This window comes from Heptranchias perlo, chromosome 36, assembly GCF_035084215.1.
Source record: "Heptranchias perlo isolate sHepPer1 chromosome 36, sHepPer1.hap1, whole genome shotgun sequence".
In the NCBI taxonomy this organism is placed as follows: Eukaryota; Metazoa; Chordata; class Chondrichthyes; order Hexanchiformes; family Hexanchidae; genus Heptranchias; species Heptranchias perlo.
This window is the reverse complement of record NC_090360.1, coordinates 13,106,720-13,133,606: the sequence shown is the minus strand read 5'-3', so window position 1 is coordinate 13,133,606 and position 26,887 is coordinate 13,106,720. Positions and strand designations below refer to the sequence as shown.

The 26,887-nt window shown below is 38.9% G+C and overlaps 1 protein-coding gene across 1 annotated transcript in view; it reads right to left on the bottom strand.

The window, feature by feature from the left end:
* kat6b (K(lysine) acetyltransferase 6B) overlaps positions 1-26,887 on the bottom strand; it is a 212,973-nt gene that overhangs the window by 21,185 nt on the left and 164,901 nt on the right. The window contains exons 9-14 of the mRNA XM_067972576.1: positions 22,917-23,032; positions 19,271-19,412; positions 18,333-18,494; positions 8,720-8,813; positions 3,547-3,778; positions 2,135-2,294 (exon numbers count right to left, since the gene is read on the bottom strand). Of these exons, the coding sequence (XP_067828677.1) occupies positions 2,135-2,294; positions 3,547-3,778; positions 8,720-8,813; positions 18,333-18,494; positions 19,271-19,412; positions 22,917-23,032 (906 nt within the window). The remainder of the gene's footprint in view (positions 1-2,134; positions 2,295-3,546; positions 3,779-8,719; positions 8,814-18,332; positions 18,495-19,270; positions 19,413-22,916; positions 23,033-26,887) is intronic.

The following is a 26,887-nucleotide window of genomic DNA, read 5'->3' as shown; positions in this document are numbered from 1 at the left end:
CGCCATAACTTCGGCGAAAGATCTGTGGAAACCCCAGAGACACAGTGTAAACACTATTATGGCGGACAATCGGAAGAACCCCGCAATATGATTAGCAGGTCACATTTTAGTTTGGGATTATCTCAATCCAGTTTTCCCTTTAATTCGTCTTGCTTTGCAAGTACTTAGTGAGTAGCAGTTGCCTCTGGGGCATGAGTGGGAGCACTGACCTATTGACAAATGACCTCAGAAGTAGTAGACATATTTCGCTCTGTGTTCCTTAACATTTCCATTAATAGTTGCCTGAAGGAGGATGAGTTCAAAATCATACAGCTTACAGTATAGCTCTAATTCTGGAATACTGCTATATTCAAAGAAGTTGGAAAGGTTATGAAAAAGCCAACAGCCTTTTCACATATTGTGGACCTGCCCTCAGATTCAACCATATGAGGCTATGATCGTAAAAGTGACTTGGCCTGGTACTAGGATTACAATCCTTTTCATTATTGCTTACTACTTCCAGTAGAAAGCCAATGGACCTTGGGAGATGGGCTGTCTTGTCAATGTCTCTTTATAATGCACAATGATGCATCCTGGGTATGTGGTGTCACATGGTATTCCTAGTGCTGTCAGATGGCTAGGAAAATGGCCTAATCAGGGAGGACTATCCACAGACTGGTTGAATCAGGTCAAGTTCCTTTCTGCACTGCTTTCCCTCCTGGGATACTGTTCCCAGTAACACACAGGACACCAGACACAATATTAGTTTGAGCTCTTTCCCAACTTCGTGTTCACAGCAAAAGTCAGTTTCCATCAGCAGATACACATCTTCAGTGATCAGAAACGTAACCTTTTACATTCTGTAAAAGGGACAGCTTGCCATAGGACCAACAATGAGCCTTTTAACGGCGATAAGCAAAGAAAGACATACAAGTTGCCTACCACGTACCCCTGTCCACTCCGAACAACAGAAAACACCACACTGCTAGACTGTAGCATTCAGGCTAAAACTAATAGTTACATTTATTTACAAAAATAATTATGATACAGAAGCAAAAGAATACAGCAAGTAGAGTGCTTGACTTGCACAATACTTCAACTGGCTCAAAAATAATACTGTATTCTGTTCCAAGCAGGCTTCGGCACTCCAGATAAAAGCAGTCCTTTATCACTAAGCATGTAATCATGCTATTAATTAATTTTGGCATTCTTGTAGATGTAGCAAATGTTTGGCCATTCTGGTGGGTTTTGATTAATTTTAACACATGATTTGTAAATCAAATAGCTTAGCTCTCAGGACAACCCGAGTGTCTCTCAGAAATCTACAAGTTTTACATGCATTTAATCTTTCAAAGACCTAACAGAATTAACATATAACGACTTTCCTTCGAGAAACTGGCTGGCCCCATAAAAATATAGATATCTTTGGACGCTATTTGTGTATTGTGTCTTTTACCCACAAAAACAAAGGAAATCTTGTAAGAATGCAGCAAACTCATGACACAATATTTTGGTCTGTCTAATGTTTCAGCTTATAGTGTATAGAAACGTTTTTCAATTGACACCTGCTTCTGTCACACAAGGCCTGCTGGAACGTCTTTCTGTCAGGGTCTTAAGTGGAGTATATTCAATCTAAGTGTAATGTTTCCTCCTCCCCTCCTGGAATGGATGTTACAACCTTGTACCCTATGTCATGACTGCTAAGTCGGCTCGCTGGCCTGGTTTTGTGTTTTTTTAAATCCTTTCTTTGCTTATCTTTTGTTATGTGTAGTTCGTCATTCTCGTCTCCTGGGTGGAGAAAAAGCCTCAGGATACTGTATTTCCCCTCCCTCTACCAATTAAGGAGCACAGCCTCTTCACATTTCTATTCAGACCTTGATGCTATGTTCAACCATAAATGTTACATCCATGATTGTTTGCAGTTGACAAAATATTATTCCTTCTATAAATTATTTTTTAAAAAAATGTTTATCTTTATATTATCTCTAAGGCATGTTACAAAGAGGTCAGGCAAATATTTGTTGTATGCATATAGTTATTGAAAATCCCAAATAAAAAGTTAAAAAACAATCTTTCAAAACAGAATTAGACAAGGGTAGCAATCAAACCTATTTCAGTAACAGCATCCCAACAGTTTAAAAAAAATTGAAATTACCTCTTTTTCAGCCTCCATCTCCTCTTCCGAAACAGCAGCACTGGATACGACCAATGGCGTCCACCGCAGGCTTTCTTGGTCCACTTCATTAACACGTGGATTGGAATGCAACTTTCCCACATGCTCCTGAATCAGTTTTTCCCTTCGAATGATAACAAATCTACAAAACAAAAATGCATTTTGTATCAGTGCTCTTGATTTTGTTTTGACTCTTCAGAGGGTTCACCAAATAAAGTCAATGTCAGTAAAGTCCTCATCTGATCAGGAACTGCTTATGTAAAAGTTTTCAGTGGTAAGCATTTTCTCTGTTGCTAAAACAGCAATCTTTGTGACAAGCAATGGCATGATGCAATCATAAGGATTCCTTGGCTCGTTCATAAGAAAATGTGCTCGACTATAAATGGTTTTGAGGTCAGATGCAATACCACAACTTTGCACTGTAATAATGTTTCCAAAACAAAGTTTAAGTGCCTAATCCATTGTGATTCTACACTTTTTCTTTCTCAGAAGAATACCATAATAGAGACCATTCATGATGATCTGCGGAATATGATTTCTATTAGACAACTAGTTAACCCAATAACATTTCACAGCTGATTGCAACATACAATTTAATACCTGAAATTTAATTTTTGTAATAATAAATGGGCACTATCATGGATAATAAAAACAGAAAATGCTAGGCAGTAACTGTGGAGAGAGTAACAGAGTAAATATTTTAGGTCAATGACCTTTCATCAGAGCCTTCACATAAGGTTATGCAAGCTCACTAGGAATATCTAGTTGCCACCTTAAAAATGTTAGTGGGCAAAGGGAGAAATTGCCTTTATACAACACATTGTTAGGTCCCTCTGAAACACCTCAACACAGTCCACGGACAATGCTTTTATATTGCTCTCAGGCCTTGCTTGCAATGCAGGCTCATGCTGCCCAGGTGTCATGCAGTTAGCTGCAGCTTGAAAGCAAATCTGATAGGATTCACCAAGTTTTTACTGCTATGCAATTCTTAGCACCTCTGATCCCCAGAATAGGCAATTGGAAATTCTCTACAACATCTCATCAGAGAACAGAGTAAAAAGGGGCAAGTCCCAAAAATATTATAATTATCTGTCATATAGTCAGTTTAAAATTTAAATGAAGTAAAAATACACATTTTTAAGTGTCAACTTGTTAAGGACATACGGCTTTTTCAGTAATAATATCCACGTAATTCTGCAGAGGTCTCTGAACTGTTGAATATGAAAGCTGAGTGAGGAGTTAAAGACCGCAGACTTTACAGGAACGATATGTAATTCACGGAGATGATGTCAATCATGGAATTTGGAAAATGATTCTAGTGAAATGATGTAATCATGTATAGTTTGTCAAAACCAATGCCCTGAATTTGTTTACACCTTACATATTATACCTACTTGCAATGTTGCTTGTCAATCATCTTTAGCTGCTGTAGAGTCATTGCAATGTCATGTGGACACATCCCTGTTTCCCTGCTAATACCCTTTATACTGATATGCTTGTCATGATGCCGCTGCAGGTATTCTAGTATTACACTCTTCCAGTATGCCAGGTATGAAAGCCGTCCCAGGTCAGACAGGGGCTTTTCAGGTGATCCTGCCTGTCCCTCTTGCCTCGAAAGTAAATAGCCTATGCACAGACCACAGAAAATGCCATTAAAAACAAAAGAACACTTTGCCTATTGAAATCATTTTGATTCACTTACTGGACTAACTCAGACTATTTTCTCAGTCTGAGGTACTCCAAATAAGTCAAATGCTGAATTTAACACCATGGGGAGAAATTTCACTGGGTGCCTATCAGTGAAATTGCAAATGAGAGTAAGTTTCTTGGCCCCTTTCCAACAGAATGTTGCGTGCCCGAAAAAGGTGGGAGAAAAGGTAATTTAAAATGGGGGGTGGGGGGGAAAACAGAATTACTCTGGTTTTACAATCATTCAAAATATTGTGGAACAACATATTTTCCAGTTTTACTATCAACTACAAATAGTCATTGTGTGAAACACAGCTGCACTTACATAATAATTTGCATTTATTTATTTTTAAACAACTTCATGAGTCACGTTTCAAGCAATAGTATTAATATGGACAAGTGATTAAAAATAAACCAACAATAACATCACACTCTTATTTGCTGGGCTTATGGACCAAATTAAGATATAAACGTTGTCATGGGAAGGGAAAAACAGTTTGCTTTTTAATTCTTAAAAGAAATGTAATCTGGTGAAAGCAAAGCACATTGCTGGGCCAGGGGAAAGGGGAAGAGAGAAAGATGAGACTCCAATTGAATCAGTCCTCCTGATGATTAATCATTCAGTGGCATTAAATAAATTTGTGGAAAGGGCAGTGAATCAAACCATTCTATGATCTCAGATAAAGGAAAGCTTACAATTAAGGTGCGTTGGGGATGAGCAAAAAAAGACATTCTTATTACTAAATATTGCTGAAAGTGAAGCAACATCCCAGAGCGTCCCAGCTGAAGAAGACAGAAGGAAGCAGTGAGAAACATAAATGGCAAAGGGAGAAAGGGGCAAAACTTCAAAAGAAAAAAAATTGCTGGAAGATGTTCACTAAGATTTAGCTAAAGACATATGTTTTATTGCCTTATGTGCACATCAACACAATTACCACACCAGGCTTAAAACAACATGCTCAGAACTTCTATCACAAGGCATGATTTAATCTTTTCATAAAGTTCACGTTGTAAGAGACACTGAAGGCATCTTTAAATCACAATTAGAGAAAACCTGTAATTAATGGAAGCTGGCAGCTGTCGCCATTTGGAAAATGCACTTCAGTAGGGAGCAGGGAATTGGTAGAAAGTAAAGAGTATCAGCTTCCTGTGATTAACCGTGGCTACACAGGTCAATACATAACTCAACCGCAAAGGTGATTAGGCAAAATGTTTTAAATAAGTCCTCTATAGTTTTAATTTGAATTTGCAGGCAGGAAGAGAAATAAAACAGGGATAGAAGGATGAAGGAATAGAGAGTTGAATATCCAAGTTTGCAGATGACACTAAGTTAGGAGACATTGCAACTTCCTACTCCCATCCACACAAGTTACTAAGGGACAGAGACAGATTAAATGAGTGGGTAAAACTATGGCAGATGGAATTCAACGTGGAGAGGTGCAATATTATCCACTTTGGATCTGAGAAAGCGAAATTGGAATATTTTCTTAATGTGAGACTAGGAGATTTTTAAAATTGATTTTCGGGATGTGGACGTCACTAGCAACACCGGAATTTATTGCCTATTCCTAGTTTCCCTTGAGAAGATAGTAGTGAGCCTTCTTCTTGAGCCATTGCAGTTTAATTTAGATAAATGTGAGGTGATGCATTTTGGTAGATTGAATCGGGCCAGGACCTACTCTGTTAATGGTAGGGCGTTGGGGAGAGTTATAGAACAAAGAGATCTAGGAGTACAGGTTCATAGCTCCTTGAAAGTGGAGTCACAGGTGGATAGGGTGGTGAAGAAGGCATTCAGCATGCTTGGTTTCATTGGTCAGAACATTGAATACAGGAGTTGGGATGTCTTGTTGAAGTTGTACAAGACATTAGTAAGGCCACACTTGGAATACTGTGTACAGTTCTGGTCACCCTATTATAGAAAGGATATTATTAAACTAGAAAGTGTGCAGGAAAGATTTACTAGGATGCTACTGGGACTTGATGGTTTGACTTATAGGGAGAGGTTGGATAGACTGAGACTTTTTTCCCTGGAGAGTAGGAGGTTTAGGGGTGATCTTATAGAAGTCTATAAAATAATGAGGGGCATAGATAAGGTAGATAGTCAAAATCTTTTCCCAAAGGTAGGGGAGTCTATAACGAGGGGGCATAGATTTAAGGTGAGAGGGGAGAGATACAAAAGGGTCCAGAGGGGCAATTTTTTCACTCAAAGGGTGGTGAGTGTCTGGAACGAGCTGCCAGAGGCAGTAGTGGAGGCGGGTACAATTTTGTCTTTTAAAAAGCATTTGGACAGTTACATGGGTAAGATGGGTATAGAGGGATATGGGCCAAGTGCAGGCAATTGGGACTAGTTTAGTGGTATAAACTGGGCGACATGGACATGTTGGGCCGAAGGGCCTGTTTCCGTGTTGTAAACTTCTATGATTCTATAAGATACTTCCTTAATGCTGCTAGATAAGGAGTTCCAGAATTTTGACTCAGCAACAACAATGATATGGTGATATATATCCAAGACAGAATGGTGTGTGACATGGAGATGAACTTGGAGGTGATGATGTTCTCATGCACCTGTTGCCGTTGTCCTTCCAGGTGGTGGAGGTCACGGGTTTGGGAGCTGCAGCCAAAGAAGTCTCTCTCCTGCTTTCAAGTCAATTTTCTCTTTCCATTCCCATTATGTTATTGTTTGATTATTTTTCCACTTCCCTTTCTATTGTTTAATATTTTTATTCTCCTTAATTGTCTTAACTTACTCTTTCTTTTGTTTTCTTTAGGTTACTTTTTCTTTCTTAAGATCAAAAATGAGGCAGGACAACATTGGTTTCTCAGCTAAATTATAGCAAGGAACTGGGTAAAAACATTGGAAAGGAAATGGGGAAGAAGGATGAAAGGATACAGGTGAAGAAGCAGAAACATTTTTGATCATATCTTAACTGGAAAAGCTGCAATGGGATAAATAGAACCAAGATAATGGGCAAAAAGGCAATTCAGCTGTTAGCAAGCAGAGATTGAGAGAATAATCAGCAAACAGATTTCTCAATGATACAGCCAGATTTTGTAATGAAACCTCTCACTCTGGGAACAAGCAATTAGCTATATTGACTTCAAAAATTAGAGTTGTTCCCTGCGTTTAGGTTAAAATTCACACAATACAATATTGATATATTTTACAATTTTTGTTTAACCTATGATAATGGGTTTATTTGAAACAACTATTTCAAACTGTACACAAAATGAAAGTACAAGTCTACTGCGGAAATATCATTAATGACCTGTAGGAATCTCTCAATTTTTCATTTAAGGTAAACAAAATGATGCACCAATTTCTGCAGAATGTCAAGTCATTTTCCCTTTGTCAAATATAGCTGTACCTACATCAGCTTATGTTACAATGCATCGTATACATTATGTATACACATTCTGAATCTTTTAATGCTGCATCCAAACCATTATAAGTGAATTTAGTAAAAGATTTCTATTTAAATATTGAACATATCACTCCCAATAATTACTTAAAAAGAAAAAAGATCACACCAAATAAAATACAACCACGCAGTACAGATAAGTTGACCTATGAGTTACCCAAAGCATTATGCTACTTCTGTTGTAAATTTGAAACAAATGTAGAGAACATGGGAGCTTCTTACACATGCCTTATTAGAACCCCAGCATCTTTCCAATATAATTTGCTACAATGAGAGAGTTAAATGACCTGTTACTACTATCCAAAGCAGATTCCACATCCCAGCACCATGCTTTGGAAAAGCTACAATAAAACTAAATTCTGCAAAAACATGGGAACAGCTTGGTTAATGCAAATCTCTCCCAGCACCGTGGGGCTCTCCCAGCTGCAATTGAGGGGCCACGTTTTGGCAAAAACACAATACATACTTTATTGTGCACAGCAAAATCCCAGCTTCATATTATTTTATTTTATGCATGATTAGATATGAACAGTTAAATCTTACCAGTCTCATGACCAAATTGATATTCTAAGAGGAAGATAGTGTTTGGTTGCTGTGACCTCAAGTCAAGTGACAGCAATGAAGAGGTCAGAGTTGGAATGTTTCTACCCAAATGTTTTGAGACCTCATGCAGCCCTTTGGAGGCCCATGAGAACAAGAGGAGCTCTTAACAGAAGATCTCATAAAGCAAGTTGTTTTTCACTCCCCATTACTTTGTAATGGGCATACATATTTGCATGCTGAGTTATGTGTTCCTAGGACACAGAAGAGGCAGCCTGGGAAGATGGCCAGTATACACTGTATCTTTAATACCATTGTATTAAGGTGCTTAAATACCATTGCTTCAATTTTACAGAATTTGAGAATGCTTTGCGTATAACGTAAGGGACATTCTTTCACTGAGACTATGAAAGAGAACATGAATGACCATTTCCTTAAAGTATCAAAAGTAATTTTCAAAACACATCTTCTGTGCTTCATTTAGTTTCCTATTGCTTGAATATAATTATTATATTTGCAAAAGCTTTTGAAATACTTTACATTTTTCTTGTACCCAACTGTTTGATCGAAAGAACATACTGATTAAACTGACTGCATTCTGTTTCATTTCAACCTTTAACAATTTGTTTCAGCCTACTGGCTTTGTGTGCTGGCATATGCTCTGACAGTTGTATTCTTAATTCAAGCTGAGAGTAATCAGAAGGGTAGAATTTCATACTTGAAGGAGTATCAAGCCCTCAAATAAGTGACAATATATAGGCAATTCTATTACTTAATGATGCACAAATCAAAGCAGTCACATCAAGACTAAAATGCAGCGTTTACCAATTTTTGTAGCCCATTACTTACAAGAACTAACACCCCCAACTCCCTGACAAAAATCATTGGAACACAGTTTCAAACAAAGCAGAGCACTTACTGAAATCAATCAGGAACCTTCCAAAGCCTTGCCTTTGGTACTGGGGCATAATCATTATGCAGGAGACATTGTACTTCTGCTGGCAAAGCTTTTCCTGAGGGAAGGAGAAATAGACCTAGTTTGTCAGTGCACCGCTGATGCAGACAACACATGTCACCTAGCACTGTCCTTGCAAAATGTCACACTAATCTAGGCAAACACTGATTATTAATAACAATGATATATGACAATCTGTTACTGTTGTTTTCAATCAAACCCAAGTTGTCATCTCTGCTCTTTGACAAACTGTTAATGTACAAGGTTTATCCATGTCATAAAGTCTTTTCAATGTAATTTTTCAATATAGCAATCTAAGTACACTTTCTTTAGAAAACCGTGGTGTGCATAGCAGCCTCTTGTGAAATGCATCTCAGGCATGTTTAACATTTAAAAATGTGTAACGGGTTATATTCTGTGCAAAATGTACAATTCAAATTAACATCCAACAGTTAGTGGGACCAATTTAAGGTGTAAATGCTGTGCTGCTCCAGAAAGAAGCAACTTTTAAACATAGCGCAGCAGAGTAATTTAAAATTTTAAAACCATTTAACATATTTTGCTTATGATCAATATATAGCAGGGAATTAATGCACCATGGTGCTACATGAATTGCGTGTCCACTTTATTAGACTGATCCCAATAATAGATGTGTTATGAAACCAGCAGAATTTGTTATACCTGCACCAAAAGGCGAAAGGATAGATTACGTACCTTGACATGTAGTCTTCATTTTCCAAATTAAATTAACTTCCATGTGACATGGGTAAGGTCAATTTATTCACAGGAAAATCACTAGGAATCCCTGTCCCTTTAACATGCAACCCTCCCTTTACGCTGTACATGGTGCCTAGCATTGTTATCTTAAGGTATTTGTTTTAAAAAGAATCAAACCGCAGACAATTAAACAAGGAAACCAGCAACAGGAGTCCAGTGCTTTTTTACTTCATGAGGAGGATGAAAATCAAATAGTAAACAAACTAGCCAGGATAAGACCTTGAATGGCCCCGTGACTGAATATTTCATTGAGGAATACAGGCATGAATTCACTTTTTGAAATCATCATGACTCTGTGAATTGCACCAATCCACAGTGCCATAAGTGGTTGATTCATCCATTCTGCAGAGTTCCTAATCTCAGCCACAGTATTCAGAAGAAAGGATGCTAACCAGAATACTAGCATCTCCCTGTAGGGGAAGGAAGAATCAGAGGGGAAACTGTTGTCAGGCTGCACTCCAGCAACTCCTCGCAGCTATCTAAAACCAGCATTTTGAAGAGGCAATGAAATGTGCTTGATCCCTTTTGTAGTTTTAAAAAAAAAATCACTAAAGATGCATAACCGTTCTTCTTTATTTGTTATCGGTGGCTTGTGGAGAATCACTTCACAAAGTAGGGATAAGGGAGATTTTCTCTGCTTACAATTCAAGCTCTAGCACTGTCAAATTGTACAGCACTATTTTGATGAAGTTTGAATTATTTCGGGTAGAGTTTGTGCAAATGCTATCCAATGTAATATGGTTGAAATTACCCTGCGCAGTAGCTACCACTGAAATGAAATGTTATTTTATGTTGTCAATAGGATCTTTTTCTAGTACCAATGCAGATGTTCAACCTTGGCTCAGCGGTAGGACTCTCGCCTCTGAGTCAGAAGGTTGTTGTCACTTCAGTTCAGTACTGATGGAGCGTTGCACTGTCGGAGGTGCTGTCTTTTGGATGAGACATTGAACTGAGGCCACATCTGCCCTCTCAGGTGGATGTAAAAGATCCCATGACATTATTCGAAGAAGAGCATGGGAGTTCTCCCCATGTCCTGGCCAATATTTATCTCTCAACCAACATGACTAAGAAAAGAGATTATCTGGTCATTATCATATTGCTGTTTGTGGGACCTTGCTGTGCGCAAATTGGCTCCCGCATTTCCTACATTACAACAGTATCCACACTTCAAAATTGCTTGTAAAGCGCTTAGGGGCAGCCTGAGGTTGTGAAAGGCACTATATAAATGCTGGTCTTCCTTTCTTTCATGAAGCTTCATGTCCACAAGATATTAACACTTCATTGAATTTCCTGATTTTTAAATTATTTTTGTGACATACGGAAAACTTTCCTGGCTTTCAAAGGTAAACTTGCATTCCAATTCACAATGATGTCAGATGGGAAAGAAAAATGGTGCTCCGATTTCTTGGACCACATTTAGTTCAGGTATTATCTTATGTAGAAGTACTGGACATGGCCTAATGTTGTTCTTATGTTAAATGAAAATTGGAGATCAGTGACCACATAATCAATTCACTCAAACTGGCTGACACAACAGCCATCAGAATGGCAGTCTTCCACATTAGGAACGACATTACAACAGTAGCCTCAGGCCCAAGAGAGTATATTAACTAGTATTGCAGCTTGTGCAACATGAGATTTAGATCTAATTCAGGTTTTTAGCAACATAAGAACATAAGAAATAGGAGCAGGAGTAGGCCAATCGGCCCCCCGAGCCTGCTCCGCCATTCAATAAGATCATGGCTGATCTGATCCTAACCTCAAATCTAAATTCATGTCCAATTTCCTGCCCGCTCCCCGTAACCCCGAATTCCCTTTACTTCTAGGAAACTGTCTATTTCTGTTTTAAATTTATTTAATGATGTAGCTTCCACAGCTTCCCGGGGCAGCAAATTCCATAGACCCACTACCCTCTGAGTGAAGAAGTTTCTCCTCATCTCAGTTTTGAAAGAGCAGCCCCCTATTCTAAGACTATGCCCCCTAGTTCTAGTTTCACCCATCCTTGGGAACATCCTCACCGCATCCACCCGATCAAGCCTCTTCACAATCTTATATGTTTCAATAAGATCACCTCTCATTCTTCTGAACTCCAATGAGTAGAGTCCCAATCTACTCAACCTCTCCTCATATGTCCGCCCCCTCATCCCCGGGATTAACCGAGTGAACCTTCTTTGTACTGCCTCGAGAGCAAGTATGTCTTTTCTTAAGTGTGGACACCAAAACTGTATGCAGTATTCCAGGTGCGGTCTCACCAATACCTTATATAACTGCAGCAATACCTCCCTGTTTTTATATTCTATCCCCCGAGCAATAAAAGCCAACATTCCGTTGGCCTTCTTGATCACCTGCTGCACCTGCATACTAACTTTTTGATTTTCTTGCACTAGGACCCCCAGATCCCTTTGTACTGCAGTACTTTCCAGTTTCACGCCATTAAGATAATAACTTGCTCTCTGATTTTTCCTGCCAAAGTGCATAACCTCACATTTTCCAATATTGTATTGCATCTGCCAAATCTCCGCCCACTCACCCAGCCTGTCGAGATGCCCCTGTAGGTTTTTTATGTCCTCCTCACTCTCCACTTTCCCTCCCACCTTTGTATCATCTGCAAACTTTGATATGTTACACTCGGTCCCCTCCTCCAAATCGTTAATATAGATTGTAAAGAGTTGGGGACCCAGCACCGACCCCTGCGGAACACCACTGGCTACTGGTTGCCAGTCCGAGAATGAACCATTTATCCCAACTCTCTGCTTCCTGTTAGATAACCAATCCTCCACCCATGCCAGAATATTACCCCCAATCCAGTGATTCTTTATCTTGAGCAACAATCTTACATTAGGAGCAGTCTTATTTTACATACCCCCTTCATGCCCGTAATTGTATCTCAAATTATATTTTTAACCAAAGATTCCCCAATTGATCCTCACAATGAAGAATTAATTACCAGCGTGGCTGCTGCATCAACTATGAAGGGAATGATTTTTAAGACTGTTTAGCAGTTATACAAATAGAGGATATTATGTGGTGATATCTTATTCCCTTTTCTGGAACCAGGTTTAAAATTTCTGCCATTTGTCTTCATGTTGCTGATCACTTACAGTGGTGGAGCTGAGGCAAACAGCATTTTAGTAAAGAGAGAAGAACTTGCATTTATACAGTGCCCTTCACAACCTCAGAACGTCCCAAAGCACTTTACAGACAATGAAGTACTTTTGAAGTGTAGTCACTGCAGGAAATGCAGCAGTTAATTTGTGCAGAGCAAGACCTCACAAAATGCAATGAGATAATGACCAGATAATCTCTTTTAGTACTGTTGATTGAGGGATAAGTATTGGCCAGGATGCTGAGAACTCCCCTGCTCTTCTTCGAAATAGTGCCATGCGATTTTTCATGTCCACCTGAGAGGGCAGATGGGGCCTGGGTTTAATGTCTCATTCGAAAGACGGCACCTCCGACAGCACAGCACTCCCTCAGTACCGAACTAAAGTATCAGCCTAGATTCTGTGCTAAAGTCTCTAGGGTGGGACTTGAATTCACAATCATCTGACTCAAAGGCGAGAGTGCTACCACTGATACTAGCCATCGCTTAAAAAGATAGCCATTAAAGACAAAGAGCTTTCCTTCTTTTTGAGAGTTCATATCTTGTAACAGACCTTCTAACAGAAAAGGAGATTGGGGGAAATCACAGACTTTACAAGCAATTTGTAGCAATTAGGGTTATTCAGTCCTTGTCTTTTTGATGATCCTAGGAATCAGAGGGAAAATACATATATAAATATCTGTTCCAGGATATGAAGAAGTTGGTACCGCTGTTCTTATTACTGTCGCAATAAGGATTACTGAAAATCTTTTCCATTTCTTACAGCAAATCGACTACGCTTGATGTACTGGTGAAACTAACACAGGACACATGGGCAGACCCCAACAATTCCAATCCCATTTCCTTAGCTGTTAAATACACATCTAACTTCAACTCATCCTACTGCAGATAGAGAATTTGTACATCGGGCTCACCATAAACCTCATTATTGAATGGGGTTGAGGTGAAAAACTGGACCAAAGTCATCTTTACATCTTGGTTTCAGAACAGCTATATTGGCCTGGATGGCTTGTGGACCTCTTTTCAACTGCTGAAAAAAATGTTAGGCAGTTGCTAATGTTATCCCCAATAACACACTCCACATAGTCACAGTAAGTAAATATTTGAATCATCTTCTGATGAAAATTATAATATTCTTCCAGTATGTGCAAGTGAAGATTAAATTTTAAGAGGAAAATGAAGATTCACCCAAGATGGATTTTGATACAGTAAGAGTTTTAAGATCACAAAATTATCACACACAAATGTGGATGCAGCAAGAGTACAGTGGGTGTTGGGAGAGTGCGGTGGGTAAGGGAGAGTGCGGTGTGTGTAAAATCATCAACATTTCTACAAAAGTTCTCAAACTTTCATGATGACTAACAAAAATTGTCCTTATATTGTTTTAAAGGGATCTACAGCTACCTATATTGGAAAAGAGAAGATGTGAATCCTGAATTCAATTAAAAAGGTAGAACAAGGTTCAGAATAATCGTGTCAGGACAAAATATACTGCAGTCTGATCTAACTACGATCAATCAGTTTCCTTCAGTTATTCAAAATGCTTCACAACATTGTAGATTTGTGACAATTTTTCAACTTGGTTGTGCCACATGCAAATGTTGTTTTATTTTGTATTTTTTGAATGTCTCTAGAAAAATGGGGACCAGTTATTGTAAGTATCATACCTTGAAACTCATCCACAGAGACCATTTTAAATCCAAGTTTCTTAGTCGCAGAGAGGTTGAGAATTCTGGTTCTCCCAAGCATATCAAATCAGAATTGTAACTGGTTTGATAAAAGTTGTGGGCTGTTTAGGGTTGGAGAGGGATGTGGAACCTCAAGAATGTATTTTACATTCCTACCATAATTTGAAGTTCCTAAATTAAATAATATGCTTTTCTGGTAAATACCTACTGGCCTATAATCAATCGTTGGTTTAAAACTGACTGGTCACATTGTGCTCCGTGAGAAACTACAAGATGAAACAATCTTAGACTGCATATGAAGGCAGTGATAACACAACCTGATTACATTCTTCCAGTCACTTGATTGGAACTGTTGTCAGGTGACTCTGCGACAGAACCCTGAAATTCAGAGAATTTGCAACATGTGAAGGTTGTGTGCACCCAACTATAAATTAAGTGATAAATAATGTTCTAGAACTGCATCTGTCTTAGCACATTTCTGACAGCTTCCCTACTTAAACTTGTGTTACCTTTTTAGTTAAATTATCACTCCGCTTTTCCCTAGCTAACAAATTGCCTAAATTATCTGTACCAGATACCAACTGCAGAACCTGATTGGGAGGGGAAGCAATATTGATGGAAGCCAATCAATGCCACCTTGATCTCTTCCTCCATTTTTAGCCGGTCCAGGCTGTGAAAGTTGGTAGGAGTAGAAAAGGGAAAATTTGCATTAAATATCTAAAGATTTAAGAATTGGAAATTGCAATGCTTCAGATGTTCCAGGATTTTGACCCCCTTCATCGTCGCTGGGTCAAAATCCTGGAACTCCCTTCCTAACAGCACTGTGGGAGAACCTTCACCACACGGACTGCAGCGGTTCAAGAAGGCGGCTCACCACCACCTTCTCAAGGGCAATTAGGGATGAGCAATAAATGCCGGCCTCGCCAGCGATGCCCACATCTCGTGAACGAATAAAAAAAAAATTATTTTTAGGTTATGTTTCAATATTGTCCATATTATAATTAGGCATCAGTGTTTTAAAGAAACAAAAAAATTACTGAACCACAGTAGTCAGTGACTTTTAATGGAAAACAGGTGTACATTAGGTTTTGCAACATTTACTTTCTAAGCCTTCACAAGGTCGTTCTGGATTGCAACTCTATACAGTCATTCTACAATTGATACCTTCCATCAGAACAAATCTACCAGTTGAATTGATAGTAAATTCTATTACATTACACCGTGTTATCACAATCAATTAAAATATGTAGAAATGGAACTAAAAAAGCAATCCAAGGAAAATGGGAAAGAACAGAATAGCAATACCATAACAAGGTCAAAAACAGGATTGTGGAAATGTCACAAAAAGGGTCTAAGAAAGATTTAAAAGGATGAATTTAGAGGTTATACCCATTCATATGGTGATGTATTTATTAGAGACTATTCATGGATAATCTGAGAGTTATTCACAACTGGGCCAGGTTTGAAAAGGTGCAAATCCCCTCATGATTACATTTTGCTGAGATCCATTAAGCTGGGACATTTTTGAATAAATTGAATGTAGTTATGCAATTTAGAACAAAAGGATGTACTTTTTTGTACATTTTAGTACACTAGGCAACATTTCAGCACAAGACGAAACAAAAAGAGAAAGTGGACCCTGATGTACTAAAACCTGCATAAATGCTCACTCAATTAAGGTAATTACTGCCAATAGATTCTGACAGTTGTACTTAATATATACTACATATTTACAGATTTTATTCCAGTCTATAACTGCAAGTATCAGCTCAGACACAAATAAACGAGTGGCTCTGAGGCTGAGTTAATCTATCCATTATGAACTAGCCAAGGACTGAAGCAAATCACCTTCCTTTAGCAGCATTCATAATTAAACACAAAATGAGTTAAATGGTTTACTTTGAAATTCTGTAATACATGGATATAAAAATAGTTCCACTATACGAGGTACTGAAAAACTGATAGGATAATAAGCATTTAATTGTGAACATTATTTGCATACCACTGATTCATATAAAAAGAAAATCAAACCAATCCTGACAGTATTCTGTATTTCATCATCAATCTCAATTGCTTGGGCTATGTGTGGTGCAAACACTTAATAACTGGGTTGTAGAATTTTGATTAAAGTCAGTCAGCATGTTGCTCCTTTCAGTTCCCTTCAAAATTGACAATGCCAGTGTGTTTGGATTCAAACTACAGTAGTCAACAGTCAATACAACACTCTAGCCCATTTACATGAAACCAATATTTTATCACCTTGACCCGATAGAAATTAGTTGACAAAAGCACTAAGTAAAGACTAATTCTGGAATAGACACGTGTAATGTGTATAGATAAATTAAATCTACAGATGTAGATGCCATCTGTGGATACAAAACCTAACTATTATTTTCCACAAAGAAAATCAGATGATTAGTTTTGAAACTATCCTGCATGATATGTTGACCCCTGCAAACACAAGCAGGCATTTTTGTTGACCAAACACAAGGACTTGTTAACAAAACTACTATTCAAAATTTATTACTCTTTTGATGTCTATTTTCTTCTTTTCACAGACACTTCCAGTTAACCCATTTTGTTCCTTACATTCATATAAACACAACTTCAGTCATCCTTCACAGTGCTTAATCTACCTTTCTTAATTTTCCTTACGTGATGGTCTGCTCTGCTTTCTCTACCTCTACCCTGGTTACTATTTTGAAACCTTTCCCACTGACCTATTTATTCTGTTTGTTTGTATACAAGTATCATCTTAGCTCAGGTGAAGGCTGCTTTGAGTGTACCATTCTCCTTACCCAGGAATATGAAACCCTTCTTTCAAAACCATAGTAGCTTTCCACAATAAAGGAAGAAAAGTACATTTTAAAGAATTTTAAAACAACTATTATATTTACTGAGGTGATTTACCAGATTTCCTGCTAAATGGTTTATCTACTAGTTTTAATGATTTTGTGAACTGTACAGATCACAAAATCAGGATTAGTCCACGATGGGGAAAGGAAGCAAAGGATGATGTAGTCTGAGATTGATATGTGGGAGGGAGCAGATGGAGGGGATCATATTGTAGGAGACAGTGGGGACTGAGTCTGAGAGTAACAACAGTGGATGAAGTTTGCTAGCATGGGAGCACAAGGTGGCTGGGGCATTTAAAATTACATTTTTTAAAACCTATTTATATGATCAACCGGCTCAGGAAACAACATAGCACGCAAAAGAAATTGGACAAAAATGTTTGAGTGATTTGATTGGTTTGTTTTACTGTAATTGTTGGTTCCCGATTGATAGCTATGAAACAAATTGAACATTTTGGTTGGTTTTGTCTAGGCTGGTGCTTCATGATAGTTAGTTTTCCAGTTTTCCTTACGTGTCCACTGGGTCCTAATTGTTAGGTTTTCCTACATTTCCTATATTTGAACAAATTAGCATGGTTAACTTCACAGAAAGTAATTATTTGAGCCATTCAGGTACAAGAGTGGCATTATACATTGCATGTATGATGCAAGTGTGACATGTGAGGTACAATTTCCGTGCACTATGGATGCAGACTAGTTAAAAGACTTTCAATTATATAGCAATTTCTGATTTACTAGCACGCTGTTCTGTTGCTGTATAGCTAGTAAAAGGCTCTTTGCAATGATTAATTATTTTTCTTAGGGTAGCTTTTGGAAGTTAAAACAGGGGTTCTCTAGGTATGTGCCAATATTTGCAGGGTCCCTCAGGTAACCCCTACCCCCAGTTCCTCCCCTGGGGTGTCAATATTTGTAGGATATAGAAAAAAGTTTGAAAACTACTGAATTATAAGGAAGTGCAACAAAATGGGCACACAATAAAAACTGATACACACAATACAGGATCAAAGTTCACCAATATCAATGATAAAGAATGTAGAACCTCACTGAATACTGTGACTAACATCACCAGGATCTAACCTGTTGCTCCCTTCATGCCAACTCAGCAAAGGGAAAATATGTTGTTTTTCTCTATAATATACAGTAGAAACACTTGCCTTGGAAAAGTAGCCAACAAGATGACAGCCCTTTTCATCATTTTTAGTCAACACGTAGAAAAGGAATGGCTCAACATCATAGTAAAGGGTTTTATGGTCCAGAAAAAGCTTGGCTAATAGACAGAGGTTTTGGCAGTAGATCTTGCTGATATTCCCATCAACCTGTGAATGGAATTATAGTGTAATGAACACATTCTCTTGTCTGCAGCAATGCAAGGTAGCAAAATCTTGTTTAAACATACATAACTAAAACCCACAATGGATATATACTGTGACACCAGTTACTTTGCCGTCCTAAAAGAAAAAAGCTGCTGCAATCAGGCTAGAATCACTAACATATCATTATCTTTACTGCTCCACATGCAGTTACCAGTAATTTTTTTTAAAAATTGCTCCCAATTCTGCACTTCAAAAATTGTTTTTGGTGTTTATTCACTTGTGGTTTTCTGAGAAAGGACAGTTGTATACAAACTGTTTCACTTAAACTACAAAACTAATTTGAAATTTTAGGCAATATAAACATACCCTGGGCACACAAGAGGATATCTACCTGATTAAATTAAGTATCTTCAAATTAAAAAGTACTTCAGTAACCATACATTCTAAAATTGCTGCAGTTAAATCATAGAATTTATTTAAATTTTATTTTGATTATGAACTCTAAAACTGCACACAAAATTTTACTCTGTATGAATAAAAAGACATCTGCTTCCTCATAGGTCACGTGAATTGTTTAGGAAATGGATTGTGTTTACATGGATTTACTAAATTAGTGATAACCATAATGCTATTCATAGACATTTAACTGCCCAGTAGCAACTGTTTCTCAAATTTGATGTTAGAACAATTTGTAATGAACACCCAAGTTACAATATGGTAATTATATGCAATTTACCACATTAACAGTAGCAAGACTTAAAATTTAAGATTCACCTTACCTCAAACACAGACAGATCAGTTTTTCTGTATATTTCATTTGCAGGTGGGTGGTACCAGCCACATTTCTTTGTGTGCCTCTGCAAAATGTTCCTACTCTTCATGTACTTCAGACAAAATTCACATAGGTAAAGCTTTGGTAGCCTGAAAAAATGTTTGAAAATAGTGTTAATACCCGTCTTCCTAATCACTAAACAGAGAAAAATAATTGGTTAGTACCTCAGGTGCAGTGAAGAGTGATCAGGCTGCACACATTTTATAAGTTAAGTTAATTTCTGACTTAGTATATCACTTGTTAAGAATAACAGAACACATACTAATCCTGGTACAGTCTCACCTTATTCTTATTGTTCTGTAAGGGCCCAAGTCAAACATTTGGTACAAGTGGAAACAATCAGTATTTATCTGATCATAACCCTTTATAATCTTGAAGGCGTCTATCTGTTCATCTTAACAGTCTCAGCCCATGAAAAAAGCCTCAACTTCTCAAGTCTCCCTTCACAACCTGCAAACCTTCATCTCTGGCAACATCCTGGTGAATTCTTCACCCTGTAAGTACCACACTGACTAAGTTTTCTGCAGGTCCTTTAAGATCATCAAGTTATGCAATGAAAATTAAAATGTTATCTTGTGATTGTTGTAAATATCTGTTAATATCTGACATAACTAAAATTAAAATAGGCCCAGTCATGTTTTCGTCATCATCTAAAATGTCCAACTTGTCTAAGATGACAGCAGGCCTATCCTTGGATCGACTGTTTAAAAGAAGTTTGTTGACTCAAATCCAATTAACACCATTTTTCCTTTTCCAAAGGGAGAATGCCCTACAAGCAAGCTGAAACTTGTATGATGTTATACCAATGTTAAGGCTGTATCACTGCATTTAAAATATTCATCTCTTTCAGGATTTTGTATCAGTATTTTAAAAAGGATTTGTCTCATGCTGTGTATTTCTCGGGTCAGACTCTGATTCTTGTTGCAAGCTTCCCATTGCACCAAATGGGGAGAAAGTTAACAAACTAAAGGAATCTTGAGCAAGGTATAAGTCTCCCTCTGCGCTGATGGTGTTAACACTACTATGTGGTGTTTCTGAGCCTCTGTTGGCCTTTTCTAGAGTTCACAAAAGGCAGTCTTTGTGGTGGCAAGGCAAATGTTTTTTTGAGGAGACCAGGTTATAGATCATAACTTACTACAGCTGACTGCCCAAAGTAATATCTTAAATTTGAGAGGGTGTTTCTGCATCTTGGTCAGGTAGTTGAAACAACTGAAATTGTTTATCAGAGGAATTTTGAGATGGGTTTGTGGAGATCCTAGAATTGTTGTTCCAGGGTTCCTACAGGCAGCATTTGGAGACAACGTGACACATTAATCTTTATTGCGATGGTCTTTCTTAGTAGTAGAATTGGCAGACCATTCTATCAAGATCTGCACATCTCATGACATGAGCGGAGAGAGAAAGGGACGAGAACAGTTCTCCTGTGTACAATTCCAAGTCCGGATATCACTGTTATTCCCAGATATCTGAAGCCACACTTCAACTTTTGCAAAGGAATGTGTGGGGCTGTCCTCCACAAGTGCCATGTCCTTCATTTTGGAATTCTTCAGCTTGTACTTTGACGGCTGGCCAAAATTTTCAATATTTTGGAAAATATTGGAGTGTAAACTGGTGGGGTCAGTTACATATAGCTAGAAGCCTTCAGTATATGGTGAGATTTTGAATATTGGAACTACTGCAATGTAACATTAGCTAATCACTCTACAGCCTTTTGATAAACATTACAATCATTGTTCCCTCTAAGCGGTGTGCGCAACCCGCAGCGGTCTGTTGTGGGCTGCGCACATAAACATTCCGTCCGCGCACCAAATCGGTGCTCTCGGCCCCTCTCTCACACTGACCAGTCCCCAGGCCCCTCTCCCACACTGACCAGTGCCTGGACCCCAGGCCCTTCTCCAGCTCTACCTCCCCGGTCCCCAATGCTCCAGCCCCAGGCAGGCTGCTCCGCCTCTGGTGCTCGGGAACGTCCGAGTGTTTGATCCTGCGGCTCCGGCCCCAGCCGCCGCATTGCTTACAATGTTGCTAGGGAATGCAGTCAGTCAATCGGTGAGCAGCTGATTGGCTGCGCGGAAACCAGACCAGGAAGTAAAAAGAAACCAATGCATTTGTCAGTGGCCAATCACAGACCAGACCTATCCACCCAATCCAAGACCAGGCACCTCCCTCCAATCCGAGACCAGGCACCCGCCCCCCAATCCGAGACCAGGCACCCCCCCACCCCCCAATCCGAGACCAGGCACCCCCCACCCCCCAATCCGAGACCAGGCACCCCCCACCCCCAATCCGAGACCAGGCACCCCCCCACCCCCCAATCAGAGACCAGGCACCCCCCACCCCGAGACCAGGCACCTCCCCACCCCCCAATCCGAGACCAGGCACCCCCCCCACCCCCCAATCCGAGACCAGGCACCCCCCCCACCCCCCAATCCGAGACCAGGCACCCCCACCCCTCAATCCGAGACCAGGCACCCCCCACCCCCCAATCCGAGACCAGGCACCCCCACCCCTCAATCCGAGACCAGGCACCCCCACCCCTCAATCCGAGACCAGGCACCCCCACCCCCCAATCCGAGACCAGGCACCCCCCCACCCCCCAATCCGAGACCAGGCACCTCCACCCCCCAATCCGAGATGAGGGACCCATACATGGAGACAGCCAAAACTAATAAGACCTGCAAGATGTACAATTGGAATGCAATAACTTGTTAACTCAGCTGAGGAGTCAATGGAGGGGGAGGGGAAAGCTTTAATTAAACTGTTCCCTATCCCCAAATTCACACTGACTGATTTGACAGCTGTTTTGTATTTCTGACTCAGTTTAAAAATTCTGATTGCACACGATTTATTTCTGTTTGAATCAGTCATTAAGCTGATTCAACAAAAAGCTGATTGGAATCGCTCCCATCAGATAATTTTTATAAAATATAACGAGACTGGTCTGCTCAATCCTAGTGCAACTTAAGAAACCCATTTCATAAACTGTATAAATTTATCAGCCAATATAACATTAAATTGTTACAATTATCCATTATTTTGTATATTTGTTCAGTTTGTTATTTACCCTGAATAATGTTTTCTAAAGAATGTTCTATTTAAAGTTGTGATTATTTTTTACCGTGGCGCACACAGCCTTTATATCGTGCACAAAACCAATTTCACTCCACACAGGGCTGAAAAAAATTAGAGGGAACCTTGATTACAATATATTGATATTTTATTGTTACATCACCAAGCTAACAGGGCTTAAATCCAGTTTAGACTACTTCCCATTTGACTTCACTAATGCATTAAACTGATTTACATAAAACTACTTCAGCACATTTGTTAAGTGGTGAACATAATGCAATTCAGTCACACTTCAGTAAAACAAACTGTATATTATTACACACAAAATTATGGGCACTGCACAATAAAAGACTGGTATCATTCAAAGCATGTGCAATCAATATAATGCATTAAAAAGACATACAAGGCACTTTGTTTCCTCAAGTGAAGGCAAGTACTTAATAAAGTTGGATTAATAACCGGACTTCATCAATACATACAAGAAATTCTCCACAGGACCAAAAAAAATACATTGCATGGAATATTACCTTGCATACTCTTGTGGATATGGTGAAGAATACCAAGTATGAATTTCATACTTCCCAAATTCAATCACAGATGGGTAAGGACCATGTGGGTCAACAGTAGTAATAATTCCTGTTTTCTGTTGAGTAAATCAGCAAGATTGAAGAAAATAAATTAACTGTAAAAGTATCCAGAATTTACACCCTCAAGATTGTCTGATCTTCACAAAAAATGTTAGTTTATTAAAATTTCAAGGGAGGCAGTCTTATTCAACAAATTCAAATACAGCTACAGTACTTCCCTAAAATGCTCATTTTCTTCATTAACAACATTGGCACTTTTTGCATACTATTTTAATATCAGACTATGTTTTTATATCAATACCGGTTTAAAGTCTTTTAATTTTGCAATGCAAATTTGAGCCAAAAAAAGTGATTTTTTATATATATATATATATAAAAAAGTAAAAGCATTTTTCTTGATGAGCGATGCTGCCTGTGGCTCGTCAGTGGTAACTGCTGGTTTTGAAAGTATTTTCAGTAGCACTAATAAATTAAATACCGAAAACCCAATTTCAGAACTTCACATAAAACATTTAGTTTCTGCCCATCAGCAAGAAAACAAATTATCACAATATATCTAAATAAGTAGTTGCTTTCCTTTTGTTCAGTAATTAAATCACACAGTTAATCACGTAGTTGAAATAGAACTTAAATCAATACAAAAACAATGAGGTACCATGATCTGTCCCATTTTTGTTGCAGTACAATATTTTCTGCATTAGTATAATGATGCAATATTGAAGAAAGGAAGTGAGAACCATGTCCTGATCTCCTAGTCTCAACAGTTTCACCACAGGGGTAAAGTTACACCATTATAATGTAATGTTCAAAAATGATTAGAGTCATCTTGCTGAGGAATTAAGCCATTATGGCAACAGCTTGGCACCTGGGACCAACAATAGCAATATCAATATCTAATAAGACTGTGGACTGTAATATAGTAAGTATCACATTGTTATATGTTTGAAGAGTGTAAAACAATGTTGCCACCAGATACTCTCTTTTAGGCCGTTTAGTTATGCCTGGAATTTCTTGAGGACAATCATATAAAATGTACATTTCCAACATTCAGGAATATATACATTCTGACAGAAACCTGAACAATTCTTTGTATTCACTAAACCACAAGTCTATCTAGCTGCTTTAGTTAGCAGACAACTGCAGTTCAAATTGGATACATGTCGAACAAGTAGTAATGCAATGCCCAAAATCTCACTTCAACAGGAATCAGTAGTAGCTCTAAGATTAGATGAGTGCTTTACTCCATCACCAAATTTAGCATTTAAAAAAAAATGTAATTTTTTTTTGCGCTCAACAGTCCTGGGGATTGGAACGCTTTTCCTCATCCTAGTACTTAAAAGACTAGAATTTTCTGTGTGCAATCTAAGGGTAAGAACATTTAGTGTGCTGATCTTCAATCCTCCATTAAAATAACAAAATAATATTAAAGGAATGTGTTAAATTCAAGAACAACATGCATATGTATAATGCCTTTAATGCAGTAAATGTCCATGGTGCTTCTTGGAGAAGAGAACAAGAGATGGTCAAAGAGTTAAGATGAAGAAAGTAGGGCAGAAAAGATAGGTATTAAGGAGGCTTATAAAAGTGGGGAAAGAAGTAACGAGGTAGAGGGGTTTAGGGAGGGATTTCCAGAATGTAAGGCAGACAGCTGAAGGCTCAGCCACCAATGGTGGATCATAGGGAGGGGGTAGGGGGTGCATAGGTGGACAAAGTAGGAGGACTGATCGGGGATGTCGGGCTAGAGGAGGTTGCAAAGGCAGAGTGGGGTGAGGGCATGGACAGATTTGTGAATGAGGATAAAACTTCAAATTCATTGTACTGGTGGATTGAGAGCCAGTGAAGATCGGCTAGGAACTAGGGTAAGAGGTGAGCAGGACTTAGTGCAGGGCAGGACGCAGGATTTTGGACAAATTGGGAATTTGTGTAGGTGGAGCTGGGGAAGCCTATCGGTATGGAGTTAGAAAAGTAGAGTTTAGAAGTGACAAAAGCGTGGTTAAGAGTTTCAACATTGGTGGTGAAGTAAGGGTGGTGATGAAATTAAGTGGTTTTTGTGATGGATGGAATATGAGATTTGGAGCTCAGCTCAGGGTCGAATAGGACAATGAGTTTGTGTACCATCTGGTTCATCCAGAGAGCGCAACCTGGGAGGGGGACGAAAGAGGGCGACAAGTCAGATCCAGAGTACTATAGGCCCATTAGTCTGACGTCAGTTAAAGGTAAGATGCTTGAAGGGATCACCTGGATAAAGAAGGAGACACTCAACTTGGCTTTTGGAAAAGAAGATAGTATCTTACAAATTTGCTACAATTTTTTTTTAAAAGAAGTTGCTAGATTAGTGGCTATCCCAGTAGACATTGTCGACTTGGATTTCCAGAAAGCCTTTGATAACATATCTCACAATAGGTTACTCTGCAAGACAGAATCTTGTGGAATCAGTGGGAAGTTGCTACAATGGATTAAGAATTGGCTGCATTCCTGCAGGCAGAAAATTGTTATTAATTTCTGTGGCTCTGCTTGGAGGGAGGTTACCAGTGATGTCCCACATGGGTTGGTATTAGAGCCACTGCTTTATACTATCTTCATAAACAATCTGGATATGTATGTTGGGGGAATGACCCACAAGTTCACAGATGATATGAAAATTTGTTCAAGTGTTAGGACTGTGGAGAACAAATTTCTACAAGCAGATTTAGATGCACTGGGATAATGGCCCAAACTCTGTCAAATGGCATTTAACCTAGATAAGTGCAGTGTTATGCACATGGGCAGGACTAGCACCATGTATACTTACACTTTACATGGAACAGAACTGAAATTGGATGAGGTAGATAAGGATCTTGTCATTGTAAGGTTAAGCCTTTTATATTAATTTTTCTAGGATATAAAACTTATGTTTAGTGTAGGTGCTTTTAACATATAAACCACTCACTTTTGGGTTAGGCATTATAGAATCACAGAAAGGTTATAGCATGGAAGAAGGCCATTCGGCCCATTGAGTCCGCACCGGCCCAATGCAAGAGCAACGCAGTTAGTTCCACTCACCCGCCCTATTCCCGTAGCCCTGCAATTTTTTTCCTTTCAAGCACTTATCCAGTTCCCTTCAGAAGGCCATGATTGAATCTGCCTCCACCAACCCCTCGGACAGAGCATTCCAGATCCTAACCACTCGCTGTTTGAGAAAAGTTTTTCCTCATGTCACCTTTGGTTCTTTTGCCAATCACCTTAAATCTATGTCCTCTGGTTCTTGACCCTTCCGCCAATGGGAACAGTTTCTCTCTATCTACTACTTCAAGATTTTGAATACCTCTATCAAATCTCCTTGCAACCGTCTCTGTTCCGAGGAGAACAACCCCAGCTTCTCCAGTCTATCCACGTAACTAAAGTCCCTCATCCCTGGAATCATTCTGGTAAATCTCTTCTGCACCCTCTTCAAGGCCTTCACATCTTTCCTAAAGTGCGGTGCCCAGAACTGGACACAATACTGCAGTTGTGGCCGAACCAGTGTGTTATAAAGGTTCATCATGACTTCCATACTTTTGTACTCTGTGCCTCTATTTATAAAGTTCAGGATCCCGTATGCTTTTTTAACTGCTTTCTCAACTTTCCCTGCCACCTTCAACGATTTGTGCATATATACCCCCAGATCTCTCTGTTCCTGCACCCCTTTTAGAATTGTGCCCTCTAGTTTATATTGCCTCTCCTTGTTTTCCCTACTTCCCATTTTTCTCTGTTAAATTTCATCTGCCACGTGTCCGACCATGCCACCAGCCTGTCTATGTCCTCTTGAAGTCTATCACTATCCTCCTCACTGTTTACTACCCTTCCAAGTTCTGTGTCATCTGCAAATTTTGAAATTGTGCCCTGTACATCCAAGTACAAGTCATTAATATATATCAAGAAAAGCAGTGGTC